The sequence below is a fragment of the Kogia breviceps genome, chromosome 14, assembly GCF_026419965.1.
Source record: "Kogia breviceps isolate mKogBre1 chromosome 14, mKogBre1 haplotype 1, whole genome shotgun sequence".
Classification (NCBI taxonomy): domain Eukaryota; kingdom Metazoa; phylum Chordata; class Mammalia; order Artiodactyla; family Physeteridae; genus Kogia; species Kogia breviceps.
The window spans coordinates 84,213,285-84,238,645 of record NC_081323.1 but is presented as its reverse complement, the minus strand read 5'-3'; the positions used below and the strand labels follow the sequence as shown (position 1 = coordinate 84,238,645).

The following is a 25,361-nucleotide window of genomic DNA, read 5'->3' as shown; positions in this document are numbered from 1 at the left end:
TGTGGGTCCCTGACACAGTGGAGCAACCCACCAGCCCTGGAACACCTACCTAGACTTTTACATGAGAGAGAAATACACTTCATCTTGTTTAAGCCCCGATTATGTGAGGCATTCTGTCATAGTGGGACTTAATCTAATACAGCTTCCCATCACACTTAGAAGAAAATCCCAAATTCCTTACTAAAGTCTGGAAGGTTCTACATGATCAGGTCCCACTCCAGTATAATCCCCCCCCATCCCCTCCCCACTCCAACCTGCTTTGTTCTTTGCTGCTTCCACACACCAAGCTTCCTCATGCTTTAGGGCCTTCGAACTTGCTTTTCCTTCTGCCAGGGTTGCTCCATTTTTGTTACTCAGGTCTTAGCTTTAAATATCACTGCTTCAGAGACGGTCCCCTGACCAATCTGAAATACCCAACAAGTCACTCTCTTTTACAATACCTTACTTTGATTCTCTGCATAGAACTTATCAGAGCTGATTATTCTTTGTTTATTGTCTGCCTCTCCTTCTAGAATGTAAATTCCATGATAGGAATTTTGATTGGTTGGTTCACTGCTGTATTCCAAGTGTCTACAACAGTGCCTGAAACCTAGTAAACTACTCAATAAGTGTTTGTCAAATGAATGCTCAAATACTGTTCCACGGATGGATAGGGTGGTGGTTAAAAGCAGGGCTTCTAAAGTCAAACGTCCCAGATCAGAACCCTGGCTGGGCCACGAATCAGTCGTGTGACCTACCCAAGTTGTATACCTAAGACTCTGTAAAATGAGATTTCCTACAGCATAGGGTAGGAGTAAAAATATATATACATATATAGCGTTTATAAAGCACTCCCTCTCCTTCTCCCTTCCTTACTCTGAGAGCTCCCATCTTTTCTCCCTCTCTTTGGCCCCTCACTCGGCCACTTCCCTTCGGCTTTGCGTTCCTCTCGGCACTGTCTAGCTGAAACTAGTCCTTTGAAATTTAGCGGGAATTACCATCCCTCAGGAGGACCAGATCTGCGCACGCGCAGGACACCCACTCTTTCTCGTCAGCGATCTTTGCAGCCTCGACAGCCAATCAGAGTTATCGTCGGAGCCGAGTTCCGAAGACTCACCAATCGAGTGTGGGGGGCGGTCAGCCCTGGAGGCAGTGGCGAGAGGGGGCGGGAACAAGGAGAGAGCACGCACAGTTCTCGCAGCCAGGGTCTCAGCAGCCCAATCCGAGAGGCCTGAGGTCTGAAGGCAGTGGGGCGTGGCGTTGGCAGCTCCCGCAACTCGAGGCCGTCCAATGCAGGGCCAATCAGAGTGAGGAGGTGGAGGAGACTAGCTAATCAGCGTGCAGAACAGGCGAAGCAGGGGGTTGAGGAGTCTCGCGCGGTTGCCGCCGGCTCCCTAGCTTCTGTCAGGGGAGCCGGGCGTGCGGGGGCGGCGGAGGAGGCGGGAAGGCGGCAGTGGTTGAAGGGGCGATTGCTGACTTGCGGGGAGGAGGTCCGGGGGGTTGAGCAGCCATGGTGATGGCAGCGAAGAAGGGCCCAGGGCCGGGTGGTGGGGTCGGCGGGGGAAAGGCGGAGGCGGAGGCGGCCTCGGAGGTGTGGTGTCGCCGGGTGCGGGAGCTGGGAGGCTGCAGCCAGGCCGGGAACCGCCACTGCTTCGAGTGCGCCCAGCGCGGGGTCACCTACGTGGATATCACCGTGGGCAGCTTCGTCTGCACCACCTGCTCCGGCCTCCTGTGAGTGGACCAGCGCGGGGGGAGGACCGGGAAGGAGCGGCGGAGAGTTGGCGTTGAGGACAGCGGGGACCCGGGGCGAAGGGACAGAGCCGAGGTCGGGGGCGGCGGGGAGGCCTGGGACGCTCCGGATGTGCCGAGAGGGTCGTCTGCTGCAAAGGTGTCACGGGGAAGGCGAAGGGTCGGGGGCGACAAGAAACGATTGGAGTCGCGATGCAGGGGAAAGGAAAGACACCGTGAGAACTGGAGAAACTCCCTAAAGGAGGCGAGGCGATCCGAAAGTGGGGAGAATTGAAGGAAACTGGGGTCGGGTGGGGCTTAGAGATTTAAGGGGCCAGAGAATCATAGACACCTTGAAAGGGAACTTCATGTAGGTGGAGGGCAAACAGGAAAGAGGTAGAGCAAGCTAGACTCAACATGAAGGGGGGGTACCTTTCTTCCTTCTGGCTTGTGCCCATCCTGGATTGTGAGACGGAGAAACCAATTTAAAATAGGTAAGTTAACCCAGGTTGACAGCACAACGATCATGGCAGGTAAATAGCCACGTTCCAGTGTTCAGGAACAGATCCTAATCTTGCAGGGCTTTAGAATGCTACCCAGAGGGAGATTTCTTACAATTCTAAGAGATGAATGCTGATGGGTTGCCCTGTTAGAGAACTTAACTTTTCCAGAGGTTTGGGGATCTGGATGAGCCATCCTTAAGTGTAGTAATTTACACTTTTAAGCTCCTTGTTGCCACGGCTTGCTCCTGGTAGTAACATCTGGTGACTCTTTCTAGATTTGGGGGGAGGGAGGGTTGTTGAATAATCTGCAGTGCTACCTTGGCACTGGCACTGAATTTGGTCATGCCTGAGCTAATTTAGAGCCACAGATTTCTAGCCCAGATTTCTGGTTATATAGTAAGGTTCTTTTTCCCCCCTTAGGGAATTATCTGGTTAGATGCATGACTAACATTTGATACCAAGCCTGCATGTCTATCTTTATAAGTTTATCAGGGGCTTTATTTTGACTTTTTTAGTATTAATACATTAGTTTGGTTGATTTCACTTTTAACTAGGAGCGCTTTCCTTGTCTCTTCTTACATCTTTAGGAGCTGAGGAGGGAGTGGTATTGTTCTTGCGTGACAGATGGGAGAGCGGAAGCAAAGAGAGGTTTAGTAACTTATCCAATGCCAGATGGGGGTTGCTGTTTTCAGCATTTGTTGTTCCATATCAGTTATGATCATGGCAGACCAGAAATGAGGGTCCACGTCTCCTCATGCAGTTTAGGATTATTTCTCTATTCGATTCTTACTTCCTTAGCCAAACTTCTGTGTTTTAATCAACCTTACTTTTGTGTTGTGAGGATAGACTTGACTTTGGTCTAAGTAAAAGCATGTGGCTCTTGGGATAGTGGTTTAGAACACCAACAGTAATGTGTCAAAAGTTGAGATAGAGGCTCAAAGGAAGTCAAAGGATAGAGACTCGAGACTGGGACAAGTACTTTGAGGAGAATAGGAGCAAAGTTTAGGAATATTTATAGTGCAGAGTACAAAGAGAGCAGATTGCTGAAGATCCTGTTATGAAAAGGCAAATCTGATTACAGAGTCTGGAGAGAAGTCAAAGGAAGCAGGGGGATAACACTGATGGCATATCAGAGTCTAGGTCCCAGGAAGAAAATGTCAGGAAACAGTGTTAACTCATTCTCCTAGTTAGCTGCCAAGGCATGAAAGCTAAAACGCTGAATAAATGGAAAGTGCTGACATCATTATCATTATTTTATAGATCTTGGTTTAAAGTATCCCATAGACAACACTTCCCTTCTATAATGAATGTCCCTCAATCAGGACAAGGAGGGCCAAGGGATCTGGCTCACATTAAAAACCTGGTTTCTTTTGCTGGACAAGTTAACTCCTTAAACATCAGTGCACAATTTGCAGAAACTTTACCACTTCCCCCTGTGGTCATTATTGTTGAGCTCACTGGTGAAAAGTCAAACACCTGTGATCTGGACAGACAGTGGGTGGGGCTGACGATGGCCTGAGGTTGCTTAATAGAGAAGTACCTCAAGAGGCCTGTCTCTGTCTGTGGCGCACGTACTTCCAACTAGGGGCTTAGCTCCTCAGGAACTTCAGTTCCTATAGGACCAAGTGGTGGGAGTCTACCAGCCTCCCCCTTTTCTTTTAGTTTCAGAAGATTCTCGAAAGGACATTTTTGCTTAGTATTTTGGTAAAGCATTATGAGAATCACTCGGAGTGACTCTCGAGGTGGTAGACTTTAGAGAACGCGTTTTGGTGGTTGGGAAATCAGAAGCTAGGCCAACTGTTTGTTAGCAGGAAGTAAGGGTGGAGTGAAGGGTCAAGAAGCTGGACCAATAAATGAAGCTGAACTGAAGGCATGTTGAGATTATAAAGAGAAAAATGTCAGAAGAAACTCTACAAGAAAGCTGTAGTTGCCCTGGCTGTGACCATCTGCCTGGGTTCTGGTGGTTTGGTGCTTCTCCTTTGCTAATTGGAGTCGTAATAGCATGGACTAGGCCAAAGCATGTAAAGCTTTAAAAGGGGTCTTCACAAAGTATTACCAGTGTCCTTTGATGTACCTTGGGAAGGGCTGGGAGCTGGCAGGTGGGCCATAGGCAGAATGTGAGGTGGGGCGTGCTTACTGCTGGCTGCAGAGTGAGGAGGGGGCACACAGCCCAGCAGGCAGTGGAGAGGCGTGCCTCCACGGTGACCCATACACCAGTCAACGTCTTAAACATGGTTGATTGCCCACAGATTTGGATTTTGTGGTGCTAGCAAAAATCGTAGTAGTAGGCCAATATCTTGCATCAGTCTATCAGTCAACAAATGTTTGTCGAGTGTCTTTGAAGCCCCAGACACCGTTTTAGGCACTGGAGATGTGGTAATGAACAAAACTGACAAAGTCCCATCTTCATGTAGCTTGCATCCTAGGGGAGGCCTTGGACTCTAAATAAATCATGAAATATATAATTGCAGGTAGTGATAAGTGCTATAAAGTAAACTAAAGCTCAGCATGGGCTAGAGTTTGATGAGAGCTCATATTCAGCTATGATGATGAAAAGAGAAGAAATATTCTTTCTTAAAATAAAGAGGATACTGAAGGGGAGGAAATTTAAGTATCATACTTCACACCATAGCCAGAGAAAGGAGACAGAGGCTTGGCTTTCTTTTGAAAGCCGGTTTTCTGTTGAGTGTGTTACAAATATGTCGACCACTTAGGGGGCTGGAGTGTTCTGAGGCAGTGAGCAGAATTGCCACGGTTCCCATCTGGCTGGATTGACTGATAATAACAAAGTTGACTGTTCCAGCCAAAGTTGAATTTCCCAAGATCTGAAGAAAAATTGAGATTTTAATAGTAGAGGGGGCGGTATGGCTGTGCCTTCAGCTCTGCATGTGCGAGCTCATTCTTGCTGTCTTTTTCAATGAGAAATTTTTTCTCAGCTCAAGCAGAAACCCACAGTGTTGGTGTGAGGGCCTGAGAGAGAGGCTGCTAATTTCTGCCGTTTCTAAATTTACATACATGCTGCCACAGTGATAGGTCCCAAATTTGACCTAGTTTTATTCATTTGGTTTTCTTCCAATACCTAATTTCCTTAACCTGGATAGAGATCCTTTTACTCTCCCCAGTCTATTCGTGCGCTTGTCTGTTCAGTTATACTTCTAACTCTTCGACTAGAAGACGAATCTACCATTTGAAGCTGGGGGGGTAAAAATTGCCACTGAAAAGGGATTCTTTCCAAAGAAGTGCCTCAGTGTTCCTTCTTGTTCTGGTTTGCTTGGATGCCTCAATGGATAAAGCACTTTTCTTTAAAAAGGAAATAGATGGCGAGGCCTGAGATCTCATTGGCATCTGGGCTAGGCACTATCTTTGACACCCAGTTTTTCAGCCAAGTATGTGACATGCTTCCCTTACCTGTCTGTTTGAGTCTATCCTTTAATCCATCATCTTTCAGGTCTCAGTAGTGGCTATTTGTCTCTTCTACTTCTTTACAACTTTATTCTGACAGTGGGATTAAGTCAGGATTGAGGTGGACGGAGCCCTGGACTGGATGTCAAGAGATGTGCTTGACAGCTCTTTATTTGTGACAAGTTGCTACCCTCCTGGTGCCTTAGTTTCCCTGTCTCGCTTGCTAATAGCTGTTCCTAACTGAAACACTTTTATCTCCATGGAAGGAAAGGTATAGTATGTTGTTCAATAATTCAGTACTTTTCCATCTGTCTGGGCTGGAGAGGTAGACGTATGCCTTGCCCTTATTTTAGTCCTGTCCCTCCATCCCCTCGCACCTCACCTTTCTTTTTTAAAAAAAATTATTTTATTTTATTTATTTTATTTTATTTTATTTTTGGCTGCGTTGGGTTATTGTTGCTGCACCTGGGCTTTCTGTAGTTGCGGCGAGAGGGGGCTACTCTTTGTTGCGGTACGCGAGCTTCTTATGGAGCATGGGCTCTAGGCGCACGGGCTTCAGTAGTTGAGGCACGAGGGCTCAGTAGTTGTGGCTCACGGGCTCTAGAGCACAGGCTCAGTAGTTGTGGCGCATGGGCTTAGTTGCTCCATGGCATGTGGGATCTTCCTGGACCAAGGATCAAACCTGTGTCCCCGGCATTGGCAGGAGGATTCTTAACCACTGCGCCGACAGGGAAGTCCGCACCTCTCCTTTCATATTCACTTCTGCCAGGCAGAGATGGACAGAGTCTCTAAAATTACAGATTTAGGCATTTTATTGTATAGGACCTTTGGACAACTTGAAAAGCTCCTAAGAAAATAATAATTATTTTTATTATTTAGAAGAAAGGGGCAAAATGTGAAAGGATTGAGATTGAGCCTGAAGAGGAAGGTAGCTGGTAGTATCAGGATTCCATGTGTCTCTACATGAGGGCAGCTGTTTATTATTGTCACTGAGGAAGAACTTCAGGAAATGGGTCGAAGCAGGGGACTTTCAGTTAGGAAGGAATTCCCTAAAATTAGTGAAATTGACCCTGGAGCAGGGTAATGGGGAGACTTCCTAAGAGGGACTCTTCTTGGTAATGTTTGGGTCCAAGATAAGAGCTAACCTGCTTTAGCTGAGCCCTGCTCAGAGGCAGAGGAATGGAATCCCAAGGGCGGAGAAACACAATCTAGGGTGTATGAATTTGAACACAAATATTCAGAGGTAAGGAATGCCCGAGTCCAAATCTGGCACAAATGAAGGAACTTGGGTGCTGGGTAGAACTGTTTTTTTCCACTGTCGACCTGGCAGAACCCTTCTTATCTGAGCAGCTGAGCAGGTTTGAGGCTTCTACGAAGCAAGATAGAAGCAAAACGTGGGCCAGTTTGAGGGTGATGACCACAGAGGAACAAAAGATGTGGTATTTGCAGAAATAGTAGTATGCTTAATAGAAGCAAAGGGAGGGGAGAGAGGCAAGGAGAGGGAGGATTGGGCAGACTGTAGGATCTCTGCAAGTCGCTTCACTTGCCAAGTAATTCAGAGTGCTTCAGAGAGTGAGTCAGAGTACTTCAAGTGCCATTTAGGTGCCCTGTGAAAAAGAAACTGAAGTAGAAAAAGACATCATGACTGGGCTGAAGGCTTGAGCCCTAGTAACGTACTTGCCTTCAACTAGAAAAACTTGCCCTATTCTGGGCAAATACCTTTATCTCTATTTCCCCAGCTCCTCCTGGTTAGAAATAATAGAATAGATTTGCTCTGATAACCAAAGAGCAGTGCCTCCTTCGAGCTCTCACTTCTTGTTTTGGGGAGAACCTGAGAGTTATGTTGGGGAGACTGGCTGCAAGTTGGAGAGTTGGGTCTGTTTAATTCCAGGCCAGTGATTCCCATCTGGCCCAGTGCGTGACCCTGGTTTGTACCCTGTAACACACAACACTCCTAGACCATTTGAATTCGGCTCCTGGGAGGAGAGGGGCTCTCACTTCTAAATTGCTTCTCTCGGCCAGCAGTGGCCTCTCTACGATTCAGAGACAAACGCTCTGACTCATAGGCCATGTAACTAGGCCCTCTTCCTGGGCTGCAGTGTTGCCTTGTAGACTCTCCCTGCCCCCAAACCGTGGTTCTGGTTATACATGATCCAGTCTACAGACATCAAGGTCAGAGCAGTGCTTTTTGTACTGTGCTATGGAAACATCCTGTTCCACCAGATTCATTTGGCCCAAAGCACCTAAATCACTTCTTTTCTCTGCCTTTCCTTTATCCTATCTCCACCCCGCCTCAAAACCCCTCCAGTCCAAGCTCAGCCAGAGGAAGTTCTGCTGCTCTAAGCATCCCCTCTAGACTGATGAGTGGGTCAAGTTCCCCGCCCCCCCCCACCCCTCCCAAGGAAGCACACCTCCCTGTTTATACTTTGCTAACAGTTCCTGGTTGTCCTGTCAGGAAATGTCAATGACCTTTTTGTGATAGGCTTAGAATCTGTTTTTCTAGTGTAAACATAATACATTTTACTTTTCCCGTGACCATTTCTCTTCCCTCACTGCTGCATCCTGGTGCCACGTCCTCCCCCATCTGACTGTGTGCGCCTGCTGCACTGCGAAGTACCCTCTCCGGGCTCCTTGGCTCTTTCTTGGAAGCAAGTGATCGAGGACGAGGTCCTATAATTTTTGCATCCCCCACAGTGCCAAACACAATGCCTTGTGTTGTATTTAGCAAAGTCAATATTTGTCAGTGGGAGGTGATAGGGCAGCCCGGGCGAGACCTCCGAAAGTCCTGGCATTCCCAGGGGGAAGCGCACAGTGGTTAAGGTGCGAAAGGGCAAGGGACAGAGTATCAAAGTGGGGTGTCTGGACTGCGGGAACAAAACAGAACCAAGCCACTGGTAAGAGGGGCTTTAGGAGAGAAAACTGGAGTCTCTGAAATGCAATCAGAAGAGAGTCTTCAGGTCAAATTACGTTTAAGAGCTATGGTTTGACACCGAGTTACAAAGCGAGGCTTTTGGTTTTCCCGGCTCTCATCTTTCCTCAGGGCATCCGTCCTCTTTGATATTGCTTACCTTTTAAAGGGGTATTTTGAGACCCATCCAAGTCTAGTAGCAGAATTGCTGAAAATGCCCCCACTTGTAGCCTCCAGTGTCCTTCCTGTCCTTGGTTAGAATCCCATAATCGGTAACTTGTCCAGAAGAGCCGCTGCCCTTCACTGTTTACCTTGTACTCTGTCTTCTGTCCATTCTTCCCGCCCGGGCTGCCTTCACTTACGCTAAGCCACTCGCTGCCATTCTGCCAGGCTCGCCCCGGCACCTGTAAGCCTGCGTGTGTGCTTTCTCCACCTTTCCCTCAGATTTCCATCTGGTCAATTTTGTTCACTTTCCTGCGGGCATCAGCCAGGACCGTATTCTAGAGTTACTTTTATTTTCACGTCTTGCTTTGCCCATTTTTTTCCAGGGGAGTGAAAACCAGAAGAGGCCTTAGCAGTTGAGACTGTCTTTCTTGCGTGTTCCCGTGGTCTTTCACTCCTGGCCCCAGGGTCTCATTTATTTGTTTTGGTTCAGCCAGTTGTGTTTTCATGTGATGAGGGCCAGAGGTTCAGACTAGAGTAAAACTGAAGGTAAGGAAAGGGGAACCTCTGAAAGCCTGCCTGGCTTGGCCCCAGGCTCCCGCTGGAGCACTCTGGAGGGCAGGGGAGTGGGGGCGAGGAAGCCTTCTCAGCTGCAGGCTCCACAGGGCATCTGTGGGCAGAGCTGGACTCCCAGGGAGTTAACAGAACACACAGAGCTGGCACAAAAGCATCCCTACGGGGTATATGTTCCTGACTCATGCCCGTCTCATACTCATGATTGAACCTGACTTCCTCCTGCTTCGCTGAAAGATCTATAAGTGAGAGAAAGTCTGGAATACTTCTTTTCCCAGAGATGACTTCCTAAAAAGAGGGGCCCACTCCATCCCTCCAGCACCCACCCTCCTGTGTAGTCAAGAGGAGGAGCAGCCAGCCTAGGGACTCTTGTCTCCAAATCTTATCTGTGTCGGTATTATCAGGGATAGTCATAGGCCTTCATGTTTGCTTTCCCTCACGAGTGAGGGATTTGTGTCTCCATGGGCTCTGGGACCCTGAGGATGTGCTGTAGGTCTCAAACAATGGTGAAGCAGGAAACGGGAAGTGGCCCCATGCCAGAGTTCCCCGAAGCACCCCTTCAGCCTGAACGCTCGGCTGCTGTGGTCTGAGCCGAGGTAGAGGAGGCTTCTGGATGGGCAGGCTCTACCGTCCTCTCCAGAATGACTGGGGTTCCCTGCCTCTCATGAGAAGCCTCCAGAACATTCTTGCCTCCCTTCTTTCCTTGAATTAGGAAGTAGCTTCAGTCAGAGAGTTTCATGTACGTGTGGTTTTATCCTTTCCCCCTCCCTCGCCTCCCATAAACAGACCTGCAGTGCTAGTGGCACTCTACTTCTCTTTTTTTCTATTTCTCTCCCACAGGAGAGGCCTGAACCCCCCTCATCGTGTCAAGTCCATCTCCATGACAACTTTCACTGAGCCTGAAGTAGTGTTCCTGCAATCCCGCGGAAACGAGGTGAGCCACCCCAGATGGAAGGCTTCCAGGCTGCAGTTGCCCTGTCTATCGGTGGAGCTTTGCCTCAAGGGTATAGAAAAGCCCTACAGTTTTCTTTTTTGTTCAAGTTTCCCTTATTTTTTACTATGTAAGGTATCTTAACTTATGTCCAGGTGTACATTTACAGAATCTTAGTTATAAAATTTGAGGTTTGTCCAGGCCCCTTGTTGGAAGAATCAGGGGAAGGAGCAAAATCTGGTCGGGGGTGGCCCCTGGGCCCTCGAGGGGGGAAATGCTCCACAGTGATGAGCGTTCAGGGTTGACCGGGCCGGGCCCTCTGAGCAAGAGCTCCTGGAGCCAGCTCTGCCGACTGGAGCCTGGCAGCCGGATCTAAGCCATGTCATTTCCTTGAAAGTGAGTTAAACCCCTTCTCCAGCCAAATCTGCTGGTGGGAAGATGCCAGCCTCGGTGTCAGCAGTACCCCTAGCTTATGGATGACGGACTTACTTGGAGGGTGTGAACAAGGGCCTCTAGGGGGTGTTCTGGAAGCCACAGTTCTGAAAATTGCTCCTGACCCCACCTCCATCCAAGTGTAGTCCCCCTTAGTTCTCATGGCCCTCTGTTTTCTTTCACAAGATGTGTCACAGTGTGTCATTATAAATGTATTTTTATCTGTCTAAGGCATGACCTCCCCATTAGATGATCCACTCTGCAAGGACAGGGTGGTGTCCTTGTAGTTGTACCGAGATCCTTACGTTGTGTCCATGCTCCATAAATGTCTATTGATGAATGAGCTGGAAATGGTTTGACTCCCATTTCACGCTTTCTGCCCCAGTTCCTCTGCCACCTGACTTCATTCCTTTAGGTTTGCAGGAAGATTTGGCTGGGTCTTTTCGATGCTCGGACGTCTTTAATACCAGATTCCAGGGATCCTCAGAAGGTGAAGGAGTTTCTCCAGGAAAAATATGAAAAGAAGAGATGGTAAGGAGGAGGAAAGAGATTGCTCTGGAGACCTGTGTCCAAGACACACTTGATCTTACAGTCCAGCTGCCAGAGCTGAACTGGGACTTCTCTCAAAGGCTAGAAGAGGGTTGAGTGTGTTCCCCTCAGATTCAGTTAGGGCCGAATTCTGACTTCAAAATAACAAAGGGACAGGAAAGAACAACTTGCTCTTGGTCACTAACCTTGCAGATTTGCTGTCCCCTCTTTTGGGGAGACAGTAGGCTGGTTGGAGGGGAGAGCTAGGGCCCCCACTAGGGAGTTTGGGCTCATTTTTATAGCTCAGCTGATCTCATTTATGGAGAGAGGTGGCTGGGAGCACATGTCCTCTAGCTTCATGCTTTTAACCCATGATTCATGTGTCCCCTGTTTTCCTGCTGAGGAAACAGCATCTCTGTTGTCTCTTGCCTTTTCTCTCCCCAGGTGTCACTTCCTATTATTCGATTTCGGGGGGGGGGGGAGGTGCACGGTTGGGGGTAACTCTGGGGTGGAGAAGAGAATTCAGGGAGCAAGAAGGAGACTGGTGTGGATAAAACAGAATTTTGGAGTCCCTTCGGGGGACAGTCCTCGGGATAAAGAAAATACATCCGGAGCAGAGACCACATCCACTGGAGTGGCAGGGGATTTGATCAGAAGGCACAGCAGCCAGCAGGATAGATCGTGAGCACTTAGAAGATGAGGCGGCAGAGGAGGAACCTGAAGACACTCCCAGGAAATGAAAGGGGGCCCTCGAGTAGGAAGTTGGAAAATAGGATCACCTGTCGCTCAGCATGATTGCAGGTGTTACTACTTGAAACCCAGATGGTTTGATGTGTCAGAAAGAGGAGGGAGAGACGAGGGGAAGGCCGGCACAAGCCGGAGCCAACTGAACACATCCCTGCAGGAAAAAAATGAGCATCCGACAGTAAAGGGGAAGCTCAAGTTAGGCAGAACTTTGCTAAGTTGCTAAATTCCCTTTAGTTCAAAAAAGAGAATCAGTAGGGAAAGTGAGAAAGGACTTTGACTGCCGTAACCTGTGTTTTCTCAAGCACCTAAGCTGAGCAAGGTCCAAGGTTTCACCCCTCTCCTCTTAGCCTAACTATTCTTTCTCCAAGGTATGTCCCCCCAGACCAAGTCAAAGGGCCCACTTATACCAAAGGCGGCGCCTCCACCCCCGTCCAGGGCTCCATTCCGGAAGGGAAGCCCCCGCGGACACTTCTGGGGGATCCTGTGCCATCCCTCTTGGCTGCGGCCTCCACCTCCAGCCAGGTAACTCTCAGATGTGCCCTGCAACTTATTTCGGGATTTGGGAGACAGGGGTATCAGTTTCCTAAATCCAATCCCCTGAATTTAGCAGACGACGGTCCAAGAGGTGTGAGCAGGTTCTCAGCCCTGCTGTTCCCATGTCTTGCATCTCTCGCCTTGGATCTGTATGTTTTGGAAGAAAGACCCCAACAGGAAGTGGTATTTAGGGAAGTCAGAGTATCAGCCTCAAACGTGACCATTCCTCCAAGGAAAAACGGGCCAGGACACTGCTTCAGGCGCCTAGGAAAGATGAGGAAGGGCTGTTGGGCGACATCCCTGTGTACCTCAGGCTTGCCTTGACTAACGTGCTCTAAGATACGTGGTTCCGGGAGCTGCTGCGCTGAGAGGACAGAGGAATTAGGGATGAGAAGGGCTCAGGCACCTTCCGCCCGGGAACCCTCTCGGTTGAGGGTAGTTTCTGCCTCTCTTCTCTCTCCACTTTCCTATCTGGGGGCAGCCCGGGGAGCCATGCAAGGGCCTGGGTCATGGCTGGGATTCCGAGTGCTATATGTACTGCCTTCTCCTCCAAGTCTGTCAGTCAGTCTCAGCCCCGGACGTCCCAGCCCCGGAGCTCTCAGCCACCTCCCCCCTCCTCGGTCAAGAAAGCCAGTACTGACCTGCTGGCCGACATCGGCGGAGACCCCTTTGCTGCTCCCCAGGTGGCACCAGCTTTTGCTGCATTCCCAGCCTTTGGGGGTAAGTGGGACTTGGGAAGAGAACCTTCCTACAACATATGTCCACATCACACAAGGAATTCACCCGGCCCTAGCTCTCTGCACAGGAATGAACGTGACGGTAATTCTGAAGTATAACGGCTGGGAGGGCGGGGGTCAGCTGAGTACAGCGGAATTACAGCCGGGATTAGTTTGGGGAGTTTGACCAGAAAGCATGGCAGCTGGGGGCTCCCAGCCCTCCCTCTTAGAGCCCTGGAAAGAGCCTTTTTCTTAGCTTCTCTCTCTGTTAAAATGGGGCAAGGGCATTGTCACAGGTTCCATTTCCCCTGCCCTCTTCCCGAAGGTCAGCAGTAGCCAGTAGAGGGTAGAACAAAGTGATGATCTAGTTTCCCTTTTTCCTTTTTAAAGCCCTTGCCCCCAGCAAAATCGTTTTCCATGATTCCGCCCAAACTAGGCCCTGACAAAAACGTTAATGCCTCACGGAGTAAGGATCAAAAATGGGGAGTGAACTTGGAGGCCTCTGACATACCCTTTCCCCCTGCATGTGTCTGGCTCTCTGCCCCAGGCTCCTGCCAACTCCCTCTGAAGAGGACCCTGCAGGAAGGCAGATGTCCCATTGAGCGGCCCTTGGCCCTCAGAACTAGTCTGTGTGATATGGATTACATATACATCATATATAAACATAACCTTTTATTCTCTCCACCTGTAGGCCAGACGCCTTCCCATGGGGGCTTTGCCAACTTCGATGCCTTTGGCAGTAGCCCTGGCTCTTCTGCATTTGGAAGCATGCCCCCAGCTGGCCAAGCCCCGTTCCAGGCCCGGCCAGCACCCCCAGGTAAGCTCTGCCCCTCTGGCTTCCTTGCTTGCAACCGTGACCCACTGTCCACACCCATACGTCACCCTGCATTCACATCCGCACCCACCCAAAGTACCGCACAAAGAGGAGAAGCTCCAGCAAAGGATGAGAGGAGTCTGATGAGGTTCTTGTCAGGAAGAAGGGGCTCTGTTCTCTTTCTTCATGTAAGGAAATGGCTAAAACCGCATGAGGAGTTGCGCAGGCTGTGCACTAGGAGGTCACTGACTGGGAAGTAATGGAGACCCGAGTCCTAGAAAACATGAGAATGGACATAACCTTTCCCCGAGAGGGCCCCCAGGGCAAGGGCTGGGTCAGCGTCCTAGGTGGTCTCCAGAAGTCCTCGGGCATCCCTCTTAGAGAAGAAGCCTGCCAACTCTGCATCGTGTTGTTCCTGTGGGATGGAAGGAGAGTTAAAGGCCCCGAAAGCGCTCGGTCCCTCGCGAAGCTCCCAGACGTCAGTCAGGCTTCAGAGCTTTCGGGCTGCCTCCTTCCTTTGGACACCCTGCACACAGGGGGGCAGCCGGAGCCCTGAGAGGACAGGTGTCTGGGGACGGCCCGTGACTGACACTCTCTCTCTCCTCCCCACCTACCTGCCCTTTCCCTGCCCCACCCTCACTGCCAGCCAGCCGGATGCTAACTGCAAGTCACAGCTTCGGTAAGTTGTTCTTCCCGCTCCACGGCCGACCCAAGGCAGCAGCCTCTGTCTCAGGGCCTCTGACCCTAGAGTTCTGAGGTCTGGAAGGAGCCCCTCAAATTTAGCCTTTAACAAAGGAGGCAGGTAGCAGTTTCCCTAGTTGTGCAGCCCACAGCCCAGCAGAGCGCAGCCCACAGCGCAGGCTTCCTGACTCTCTGCTCTGCCCACAGCGCCCCCGCCTCCCACTGTTGCTCTTGTCTTCAATTTTGTGTGTGTGTGTCTTTAATTTTTTGAGTGGAACAAGAAGAGACATTTTATATTGACAGAAGTTAAAATTCACAACAGAGTTCTCACATTGTGAACTTAAAGTAACTGACAGAGTAGCCTTGAAATGCATAAAACAAAAACTATTAGACAGAAAATCTGACAAAGCAACAGATGGAGACTATAATAGATTCTCTCACAAGATTCATAGGTGGACTAGATAGACAAGGAGGGAAGAGAGTCGACCATTCGAGGAACACTTTAGCAAGTTTGACCCAAGAAGTATAAGTAGAACTTTGTAACAAAATTACAGAATATATATTATTTTCAAACATATAACCCTTTTATAATTTGACCATATACTGGGAAACAAAATCTCCATAAATTCTAACAGGAGAAATTGCATAGGTCATGTTATTGTATATGGTAAAAGATGTCCTAAAAAATGTCCCCACACAACGTTTCATGTCCTTAAAGGCATGAAGCAGATAAGGAGAAGATACTTAACTTACAACATGGAAAACAGACAAAAAGCTAATAACCATAATGTGCCTTTTTAAACTCCTATTAATAAAGAAGACTAGAATAATGGACAAGGGATAGAAGCAGATAATACCCAGAAAAAAACACGAAAATGTCCTCAACCTAACTAATCGGGGAAAACACAAATTAGAATAAGATAGTAATTTCGTACATTATATTCACAAAATTTTTAAAGATTAATAATGGCCAGTATTGTGTGGGCAGACGGGCCCTTTTGTATGCTGTGGGCAAACATGTGTACTGGTACAGGAATATTCAATTTAGCAAGAGGGAACTATTTCCAGGAATGGGAGCTGGAAAGGAAACAGCCTATTACAAGGTGGTTATAAATTGGGTGGTTCAGAGATGCATTCCTAGTGCAACTGATTAGTTTAAAGAGAGTGCTTAAAGTGCCACGCTTTCAAGGAGAGAAGGGAGGCGTCAGCCCTGCAGCCATCCCAGGCTGAACCTGGGATGGACCGTTTGTCCAGTGTCTGCTCATCTCAAGAAGCAGATGGCCCACGGCCGGACCCAGAGCCCACCAGCGCTGAGTGTGCTTGGGGAACACCCCCATATCATCTCCATGAGGCAAGAGAGATCTCTGTGTTGCAGCTGAGGAAACTGGCTCAGCTTGGCCAGAATCAAACGTGTGATCAGTGGCAGATCCCGTTCATTCCCAGCCACACCGTGACCGCGAGGGTGTTTCTGTGAGTGTGACGTGAGGAACCACTGGGGAGGAAGTAGGAAGATTTGGGTGAGAGGTGGATGTCTCTTCTGACAAGGCTGGTCGCATTGTTATGTATCTGAGGGGGAGTATGGAGAAGGGGGGTTTCCTAAAAGTTCCGTTTCCCCTGAAACTGTTAGAAGGCAAGTCCCCTAATGCAGCTGTGTGGGGCGAGGCCCTGGCAGTGGATAGGAAGCAAAGGAGCACAGGTATCGGGGGCGGCGGCCTCCTTTCTGAGGACGCGCTCTCGGTGCGGGGAGCCCAGGCTGCCTGAGCCAGGGCCAGCTCTGCCCTCTGGTGGCGGCCGGGAGGCTCACAGCGCCCTCTCCCCGCCCTTGGCCGAGAGCCCGGCCCTCACTGAGGGCAGCACCCTGACCCACGGGCCCAGAGCAGGACGGAGGAGTCGGACCCCGGTGAGGACGGGGAGCTGTGTCCACTGGGAAGGTCCATGCACCCCGAGTCCGTCGGGCAAAGGAAGGGCCTGGGGTCTGAGAAGCTGAACATGCACCACCAGCCTGGTGGCCTCCCAGCCTTCCTCACAGCCTGTGGGTGCGGGAGGGCCGAAGACCAGGCTCGCAGCGGCTACAGCCTAGCGCTGTCCCTCAGGAAAGCCCGGGGCTTGGGGAGGGAGAGGGGCTGAGGGGAGCACCGTCCCCTGAGTGCTGGCTCTCAAGACGCAGCCCATCCCTGGAACCTCGCACGCAGGCCCTGGCCACTCGGCTTCCCTGCTGGCTTCTCGGCTCTTCTGCGTCACAGCCGGTCCCCCGTCCCCGTCAGGTGTGCTCCGTGCCTGGCACTGGGAAGATACCCTTAACAGAGGGGTTTGGATAAACACAGCAGCCCCGCCCTTTAGGAAAGGAAGATCCACATTACAGTTCTGAGGTGCTCAGAAGAAAGCCCCAAACTGTACTGACAAGAAACCAGGGCTGAGGTTTGAGGGGACCAGGGAGCAACGCAGATTTGAGAACCACCCCGACCCTGCCATTTCCTTCCTTGCCTTGTGTCTTTATCTTTTCCTTTCCCTCTTCTTCCTCTTGTGTCTGAGAAAGAGAAATATCTTCCCTTGTGAAGGTTACCTCCCTCATCCTTTCCCACTTTCTGTAGGGCTTGGTTCCATCAGCTTTCCTATCTGAATTTCACCTCCACTTTCTCCACCTCTACCGGCATGTCCCCTTTTCCCCACAAATACACTTCAAGTTCCCGTCCTACAAAATGTCTCTGCAGCCTGACCCACGCTGGTCTCTCGTCTCACCTCTCCACAGCTGTGCCTCTGGGGAAAGGGGTCAATAGCCTTCACTTACTCATCTTTTATTGTCCTGTTTCCTCTCTCTCTCTTTTTTTTTTTTACTGAGCATTTTATGGCATAATATACAAGCTGTTCTGAACCTTGATTTTTCTTTAACTTAACAGTACTGTTAGGGACTTCCGTGGCGGTCCAGTGGTTAGGACTCCACGCTTCCACTGCAGGGGACATGGGTTTGATCCCTAGTTGGGAAACTAAGACCCTGCAAGCCGCGTGGCGTGGCCAAAACAATCAATAAAATAACAGTACTGTTAGACTTTTTTTATTAGTACATTAAGAGCTTCCTCATTCTTTTGTATAGCTGCACCACTGTCCAACTTAAGTCTAGACCACAATTTATCTACTCAGTTCCCTGTTGTTGAATATTTAGGACGCTCCAGTCTTTTGCTGTTAAATAACGCTGCAGTTAATGACCCTGCCTCGGCACATTGGCAAGTTATATCCATAAGGGAATTCTTGGCAGTGGAATTGGTCTAGTGGGGACCCAGCTGATACAGAAATAAACAAAAATACATCACTATCAATATGTCAAGTGCTAGGAAGGAAAAGCACAAGGTGCTAGGAGAGGAAAACCAGGATCAAACACTGGGGTCAGGAAGGCCCATGGAGGACATGGTTCTGTTAAGCCTGCAGGGTGAGTGGGAGTTATCAGGCCAAGGCCATGGGCAAGGCCGCTTGTTCAAGGCAGCATGGAAAGGCCAGAGCTGAGGGCTGTGGGTCGGGCCCTTTCCACTCGTGTTTACCATCTGAGCCAGCCATCCTGTGTTTCCTTTGAGACCTTGTCTTGCTTCTCTGACCCTGGAAGTAGTATCTTATATCATAGGTATGATAATACTTCACATTTGTGTTATGCTTTATAGATTTCAAAACACTTGATCTCAGAGGGCCTTTACAGCCCCCCTGCAGGGGGCGGGGCTGGGGAGCAAGAGCAAAAGTGGGCTCCGGGGAGTGAGAGAGATGGTTTGCTGAAGTCACAGCGGTTAGCAGGTGGCAGAGCCACAACTGGAATCCAGTTCTTGTCCCTCTGCCTGTTCGGCTGCTCCTTCAGCAAACCCTTCCGGAGCACCGAGCACCGTCAGGAGGCGGGCACCTTGTAAAGCGCGTTTCCCTGAGGTAGCGAAGTCTCCCAGCGCTCAGGAAAGTCGGGCTTTTCCCCTTCTGCAGCCTCATTTTACCCTCACTGTAGCCCAGAGTAGTTGGCGGGACCCCACACTACAAATGAGACATAGACACTCAGATAAAGAGCCTTTCTTAAAGTGACAGGGCCTCAGGCCTCTTCCCGCGAGACCAGGTTGCCTTGCCGACTGGACCCGAACCCTAACTCGCCCCGAGGGCTTTTCTGTAAACTTCCCCCGCGAGGCTCTTCCTTGTTGACTATGAAGACCAGGGAGGGCAGGAGAGCCCTGCCGTCGGCCCTGCCCCGTGGGCGTCCCAGCCGGGATCTGAGGGCAGCAGGCGGCTCGATGGGAGTGGGAAGGGTGCTGGCGAGGGCGGAGATTTGCGCTTTGCACCTCCAGGGCCATCTCCGCGGTCCCGAGTCACCCAAGTGTCCCTGAGCCTTTCTGCCCTTCACAGCTCCTCCCCCACCCCTCTACCTGCCCCTTCGTATGATCTATTCATAAATGGAAATGCTGGTTTAGGCAAAAGACTGACGTTTCCATCTCTTAAGGAAAAAATGGGAAGTGTAGGCCAAACTAGAGCAGGAGGGACGGTGACCTGGACGAGGAGGAAGAACTGCTTTTCTCTCTGCGGTGGCGGTTTTGAGCGCTAGGGAGATCGAGAAGGGCTGAGTCTCATGTCGCCTAGAATTCTCGGGGGGAGACAAACCCTCCTGAACCGGGCGATCCGACCCGGGGGAAGAACGGGCTGCCTCAGAGGACCCCGCTGGTGCCATCCCTCCCGTCCCCCTCCACGGCAGCCCCGCCTCCCTCTCCTGCTGCCCTTTCCGTCCTGTCTCACGCCAGCACCCCGTTTTACTCCCTGTGCCTGCCCAGGGAGCCGCCAGGGGACCGCATTTGGTGCCTCTCCTCTGGCAACTGCCAGTCAGCCCAACAGCCTTGCAGACACGGGCAGCCTCCTGGGACCCGGGGCGCCAGCTGGAGGCATCCCTAGCAGGTAGGTCCGGACGTTGGGGAGCTTGCCATCGGGCACGAGAGCCGGCCAGGGAAGCCTGGCCTTGCTTCCACCAGCCCGCGCGGCTCCTCCCGTCCGGCAGCACGGTCTGCCGTCTCCTAGGCCCTGCCCAGCTTACCTCCTTGGTGCTGGATGATGCCCATGCCGACTTTTCTCCCCGTATCACAGCATCTTCGGGGTGGCCGGCCAGGCCCCCACGCTCCAGTCGGCCACCACTGGCAGAGGTGGAAGCACAGGGCTCTCCTTTGGAGGTGAGTCTTGCGTGTAGAGACCCAGGGAGGGTATCTAAGGCCCAGAGGAAACTGGGGACTCTGGAGGGAGGGGAGTGGGGAGAGATGCACACCAGGATTTAGAGGAATACTCAGTTATCATGATATTAACCAAATGAGAAAAAAATAACCAGCTCTTCATCCCCCCTCTACCCCATTCCACCCTGAGCAGCCTTCAACCCTTTCACCACACCTGCTGCTCACGCCCAGCTGCCTTCCACCAACCCTTTCCAGCCCAATGGCTTGGCCACAGGTAAGCCTCCCAGACTGGCCCCTGGCCCTGACTCTCTCCAGAGTCAGCAGCCCAGGCCAGACCGGTTTAATTTCCAGTCCACCTAGTGGGCAAAAACTAGAGGCCCCCAAGTCACTGAATCAGAATTTCGGACTTAGAAAAAGGCTCCTACTTCCCTGAGCCAGTTCCGAAGGGTTAATGCTGACTGGTAGTGGTGGTGATTCTTTTTTCTCCAACCCTCAGTTTCCCTCTGAGAGCCCAGCCTCCTTCCCTTCTGCGTCCCACCTGAAACCATGGCCCTGTGCCCTGCCCTCCTCAGCTGGAGTCCTGTGGTCTCCTGCCCCTCCCCAGCCCCTGCCTCTGCTTTTCTCTCTCCAAACTCACACTCACACCCCCCTTCGTTTTTTGTTTGTTTGTTTTTTGGTTGTTCTCTAAAAGCTTCAGGCCAGGAAGAGAGAATAATATTTGCTACCAAGCTGACCCACATGGCAGGCCCAACGCTTAGGGCTTTACATCCGTTATTTAATTTTCACAGCAGTCTGAGGAGATAGGCATGGTGCGTGTTCTAGAAACGAGGGAACTGAGGCAGAGAGGGCTGGTAATTTGCTTTGATTTATGCAGTTTAAGAGGTGACAGAAAGCTGACCCCATGATCATAACTACCCAGCTGTCCAAGCAACAGGCCACAGGCCGGAGAGGGCACGGTTGGCAGGATGCTTGGACGCGGAAGGGTTTCGTGCTCATTTCGGGTACTTCCACCGGGTACTTCTGGGTAGCGAAAAACTATATCCCATTTCTGTGTCTTGGAGGGACTTAGGAAGAACTGTTCTCCAGCACCTCACCCACCTCATGTCCCTCCCTCCCTCCACAGGGCCAGGCTTTGGGATGAGCGGTGCCGGGCCTGGCTTCCCCCAGACAGTGCCACCCACTGGGGCTTTTTCCAGCCCCTTCCCCCCACCGCTTTTCCCCCCACCGACCTCAGTGACTCAGCAGCAGAATGGTAAGGGATTCAGACCACGCCCTCCTTTCTTACCCCATTCCCGCCCCCAGGGACTCTGGTGTGGGGGGGGGGGGCGGGGGGTGAATATGAGAAATATGTATTAGGGAGCCAGACATCTGAGCTAGTTCCCTGTTGGACCAGCAGGGGGAGACCAGGGAAACAACAGACCTGCCTGTGTCCTCTGACTGTTCCACAGGTTTCTTCCTGACTTTGGGGAGGCCCCCGCTGGCTGCCCACCTCGGGATGTAACTGGGCCTGCCCTGCAGGGCGGCAGGCGAGCTGGGCAGCGCCAGCCCCAAGGGGCAGGGCTCCCGTCAGCTGAGCTTTTGCTCTTCCTGCCAGGCTCTTCCTTCGGAGACCAGGGATCCACCAAGCTGGGGCAGAGGCCACTGAGCCAGCCAGCTGGGATCTCCACCAACCCCTTCATGGTGAGTGGCCGTGCAGGGCCCAGGCCTGGTGTGGGTGTGGCCTCTCACTCTGGGGGTTGGGACAGAATCCTTCCAGGAGAAGAGGGCAATGTGGGGCAGAGCCACGCCCCTTCCTCGTGAAACTGCCTTGGCCCAGCCAGGGATGATTGGGCTCCTTAAGCAGCCTCCTCGCTCCCTTATTTTCCCGCTTCCCTCAGCACAGTAATTTTGAGGGAGAAAGGAATCCTGAGCTGCATTTCTTCTGTGGCCTCCAGCTTTTCCTCCCTAATCTAACCATTTGTGGTGACTGTTTCTTTCCAGACTGGATCCTCATCAAGCCCGTTTGCCTGCAACCCTCCGCACACCAACCCATTCTTGTAGCACTGTGTCCGGGGGGCTGCTCTCTGGGGCCCCTCTACTCCCTGGAGCTCCGATGGCCACTTGCCTGTGGCATTGTTGCGGGTCTGAGACCAGATGGGTCTTGCTTCGCAGGGTAGGGGTCTGGGGATGGTGGAGGTGCTAATGCTTTGCTTGGGGCTTGCAGATAAAAGGGCAGCTTCCCGGGTCAGCCACCCCGAGGGTTCCTCCTTCCTCCTCCAGCCCCGACCCAGGCAGGGGGCCCGGGAGGCAAGCTGGCAGAGCCTGGCCTAGAGGAGGCTTGGTGTTTAATTTTTTCAAATTACTAATTATGATGACAAGAGTCCTCCTCTCCTGCCCCCAGCGCTCCCTTCACTCGGAACCCTGTGGGCGGGGGAAGCTGGGGGCACAGGCTGAGCTGTGCTCCTTGTGGGAACAACTCCCCAGTGCCCAGCTGTCCAACACTGTTCCCCTCCCGCGCCGACGCACAGCGGGGAAAGCAGGCCGCAGGTGGGGATGAGGCGTGCATGGTGTTGAAGTGGGATGGATGGCGATGAGACGGGATGCGGAGGCCCTGGGGGGCCAGAGTGCCCTTGGTGCCCTGGCTTGGGGCAGCACCCCTTTCTCCATGTTTTTGCTTCCCCAGCTCCCTCAGGATGAATAGTTTTACCTACATACTTATACATGCCCAACTTCCGTCAAGCACTTTAGTTAGCTGTGGTGTCATGTTTGGATACCAGTGTTTTATATTTATACATAGAGAATTTTCTAATATAGCCTATTATATATATATCTATATATATGCATACACACACGTATCCAGATGCAGCCATTCTTCCTCCCCCAGAGAGCTCTTTCACACCGGAATGGGTTGAATCCCTATCTGTGCCTCGCAAAGCCAAAGCCCGCGCTCCAGGAGATGTCGGGGAAGGAGGCACACTTCTCGAGCGCCCGAGCCTGGGCTTTTCCAGAGAAAGGCTTTGTGCGATTGGCTTTTTTTTTTTCCTTTCTTTTCCCCACGTGCCTCCCCCGCTCCTCCCCCTGGCCCCAGATCTCTGCACCAAAGCTGTTGCAGGCAATGTTGGAAAAGAACTGCATTTGAAAGAAAAAAAATGGCTCTCGTGGTCTTGCTTTGGGCCAGCTTGAGGGGCCTCATGTCAGTCAACGTGACTGCTTGGGTCGGTGCCCGCACTGCTGTTCGCCAAGGACAGAGCCGGTCCCTGTCTGAACTGGAGTCCAGCTTCAGCAATGGAGGGAGCGGGGGAGGGCGTCGGGCAGGGCCTAGTCAAAGTCCAGCTCTCCCAGGTCAGCTGCCTCCTCAGCCCCTCCCCAGCCCCTTACCACCTGGGGATGTTGTGTCAACAGTGTCCAGGCTGTGTATGGTAACAAGACAGCCACCTCACCTGGGGGAGGAGAGGCCCCAAACGCAGCCGTGCTGTGAGCGCCTCTCCCTTTCCTACCGCTGCCTGGGAACTCTGGCCCTTCAGTCGTTCCTTCTTGGGATTTCTCTGAGTCTTTCCACCCGATGACCTTTAACCTGACAGCAAGGAGAGGCAGGGACAGTCTTATCACTGATTTACTTTGAGGACTTTTCTGTAAATACCTTCAGCTGCTGCTCTTTGCCCAGCCAGGCGTGGCCTCCCACCTTCCCAGGGCTCAGTCCCCATCCTGTCTTGTGTCTGTGTTCCCGTTCTCCAGCCTGTACCCTCCTTCCGTCTCCCGGTGGCGCTCCCAGGGTGGACCACCATCTTTTTTTTCCCTTGGTATTCTCCTCTGTCACCCTTGATTATCTCTCTGTCTCTTCCCCATTCTCTGCTCAGAGCCAGGGACGGGAGGGAAGCTGGAATCTTGTGGTGGAGAAGGAGGGGAAGGAGGAGCCGCCTTTTCCCCCAGCTCCCCGGTGCCTCCTTTCCTAACCAGAAACACTGAGGTTTGGAGGTGAGATTGAAAGGACCAGCAGCTGCAGTGCTTCTTACTGTTTGAGTCACACTGCCGCTGTTTCCCAGGGATCTCCCTAACTGCTCAGTGCCTGGGCGCAGGACCTCCCTGCAGTCCCCCCCTCCACGCTTCCCAGTCACTCTGTCCGACACGGACCCCCGCCAGCTCACTGGCCAGGGCAGGATGACCAGTCAGAGAAGTTACGACGGGTCAGCGTCCAACTCCAGGGCAGAAAAATCAAGAGTTCGCAGGGCGTAGACCGAGACTGCGACTGCAGCTGGTCTCGGTGTGGAACAGCCTAGTGCTGCCTCCACCCGGCGCCCTCTCTCCAGGCAGGCAGCAAAGATGGAAGAATCCCTGGCCTCAGGAAATGTCTAAATGACTGGGCTGTGTTCCCCCGCCCCATCGCCCAGGGCCTCCCTGCAGGCCCTGCCTGGCGGTTACGAATCTGGACCCACACCGTGGGGCTGGAAGGACTCACCCAGACTGCCACCAGGCTTCTGACCAAGTGCTCACGTCCGTCCTCCTGGCCAACGCTGTGACAGTGCTCTGCAGGCAACCTCTCTCTGGCTTGACCCCAGCCTTCAGCAGGTCACCAGCGGCTGCCTCTGCGGGTGAGGAAGCAGGAGCCAGTGCCCAGGACCTCTGTCAAGCTCTCCGATGGAGGAAGGGGGTGGCGCTGTCCCTGCATCCCCCTCCAGAGGAGGGAGAACCTGGACGGAGGAGGGAGGGGCACACGGGAAGAGCCTGGCCCTAGTGCCTCAGCCTCCTCCCTGGGGGCTCCCCTTTGGTAACAAGAGTCTTCCATAGGCACTTAGAATGTGGAGAGCCCATCCCGCTGCTGCCCTGCACCTGTTAGCGGGATGCACACGTGGACCCCCTCAGGTTGGGGGAGGTGTTCTCACCCAACAGAGCTGAAGTTGTTACTTCCTGTCCCGGGGCAGCAACACGAGTTACCGGGGCAACAGGCTCAAATCAATCTTGTCTGGGTAGAGCCAAGGGTAGTGTTGTTGCCAGGGCAACTGATTAAGTCAGTCGTTTGGCTCCAGGCTTTTCCTGGTACCCAGCAGGCTAAATCACCTGGCATCGATTACCAACCCACTCGACCACGTTTGCTTGCCCAGGACCTAGGTGCTCCAATCCCTGCTGCTTCCTGCTTTATCTTTGCCCAGCACTTAGGGGTTCAATGACATAAGGCAGTCTGGAGCTGGTCTCTGTGACAGCGGCTGTGATTTCACAAGGACTGGGGTGCTCCAAGGTGGACTGGTTGGTGGGGAGCGGGAAGGAGCAGATATGAAGAGACCCTCCTGTGGGTAGCTTCAAATCAAACCTGGGGAGTAAGGCTCCAGGCAGGGGCACAGCAGGTTACGTGGCCCCCATGGGTGCCCTGCTCCTCAAGGCAGCACCAAAACTAGGAAGGGAAAAGGCCTGCAGATGTCTTTTGTGTCCCTGCCACTTCTCCATGGTGCATATGTCGAGGCCACACTGGAGGCTATGACCTTGAATATACTTCTGGTGTCCACTTCAGGATCTCTCACATACCTGCCTCTCCCTGGCCAAAACCCATCAACGGTGGAGGCTGCCGCTGGCCCACATGC

General features: G+C 52.0%; 1 protein-coding gene and 1 long non-coding RNA gene across 3 annotated transcripts; one reads left to right on the top strand and one right to left on the bottom strand.

Moving 5' to 3' along the window:
• Window positions 1-1,298: 1,298 nt before the first annotated feature.
• On the top strand, window positions 1,299-25,290 carry AGFG2 (ArfGAP with FG repeats 2). 2 transcript variants are annotated; one of them, XM_059036467.2, is made up of 13 exons: window positions 1,299-1,710; window positions 10,096-10,189; window positions 11,034-11,149; window positions 12,262-12,415; window positions 12,982-13,147; window positions 13,835-13,960; window positions 14,604-14,636; window positions 19,423-19,543; window positions 19,730-19,812; window positions 20,003-20,083; window positions 20,933-21,061; window positions 21,404-21,489; window positions 21,790-25,290. In XM_059036467.2, exons 1-13 carry the CDS (start codon window positions 1,490-1,492, stop codon window positions 21,847-21,849), a joined length of 1,470 nt encoding a protein of 489 aa, XP_058892450.1. In that variant the 5' UTR covers window positions 1,299-1,489; the 3' UTR covers window positions 21,850-25,290. The 2 variants fall into 2 exon arrangements, with proteins under 2 accessions (XP_058892450.1, XP_066868247.1); XM_067012146.1 differs by lacking the exon at window positions 1,299-1,710 and adding an exon at window positions 9,804-9,994.
• On the bottom strand, window positions 10,067-23,357 carry LOC131740549 (uncharacterized). The gene is made up of 4 exons (XR_010836332.1): window positions 23,229-23,357; window positions 19,680-19,872; window positions 11,926-14,372; window positions 10,067-11,120 (listed from the first exon to the last, which is right to left on the bottom strand). It is a non-coding gene; the product is annotated as an uncharacterized lncRNA (long non-coding RNA).
• Window positions 25,291-25,361: the final 71 nt, after the last annotated feature.

Bases quoted from the DNA above. Each gene is read 5' to 3' on its own strand.
- AGFG2 (XM_059036467.2), top strand. From the start codon at position 1,490: ATGGTGATGGCAGCGAAGAAGGGCCCAGGGCCGGGTGGTGGGGTCGGC. The intron at 20,084-20,932 runs GTAAGCCTCCCA...CTCCCTCCACAG, and splicing joins GCCCAATGGCTTGGCCACAG to GGCCAGGCTTTGGGATGAGC. The intron at 21,490-21,789 runs GTGAGTGGCCGT...GTTTCTTTCCAG, and splicing joins TCTCCACCAACCCCTTCATG to ACTGGATCCTCATCAAGCCC.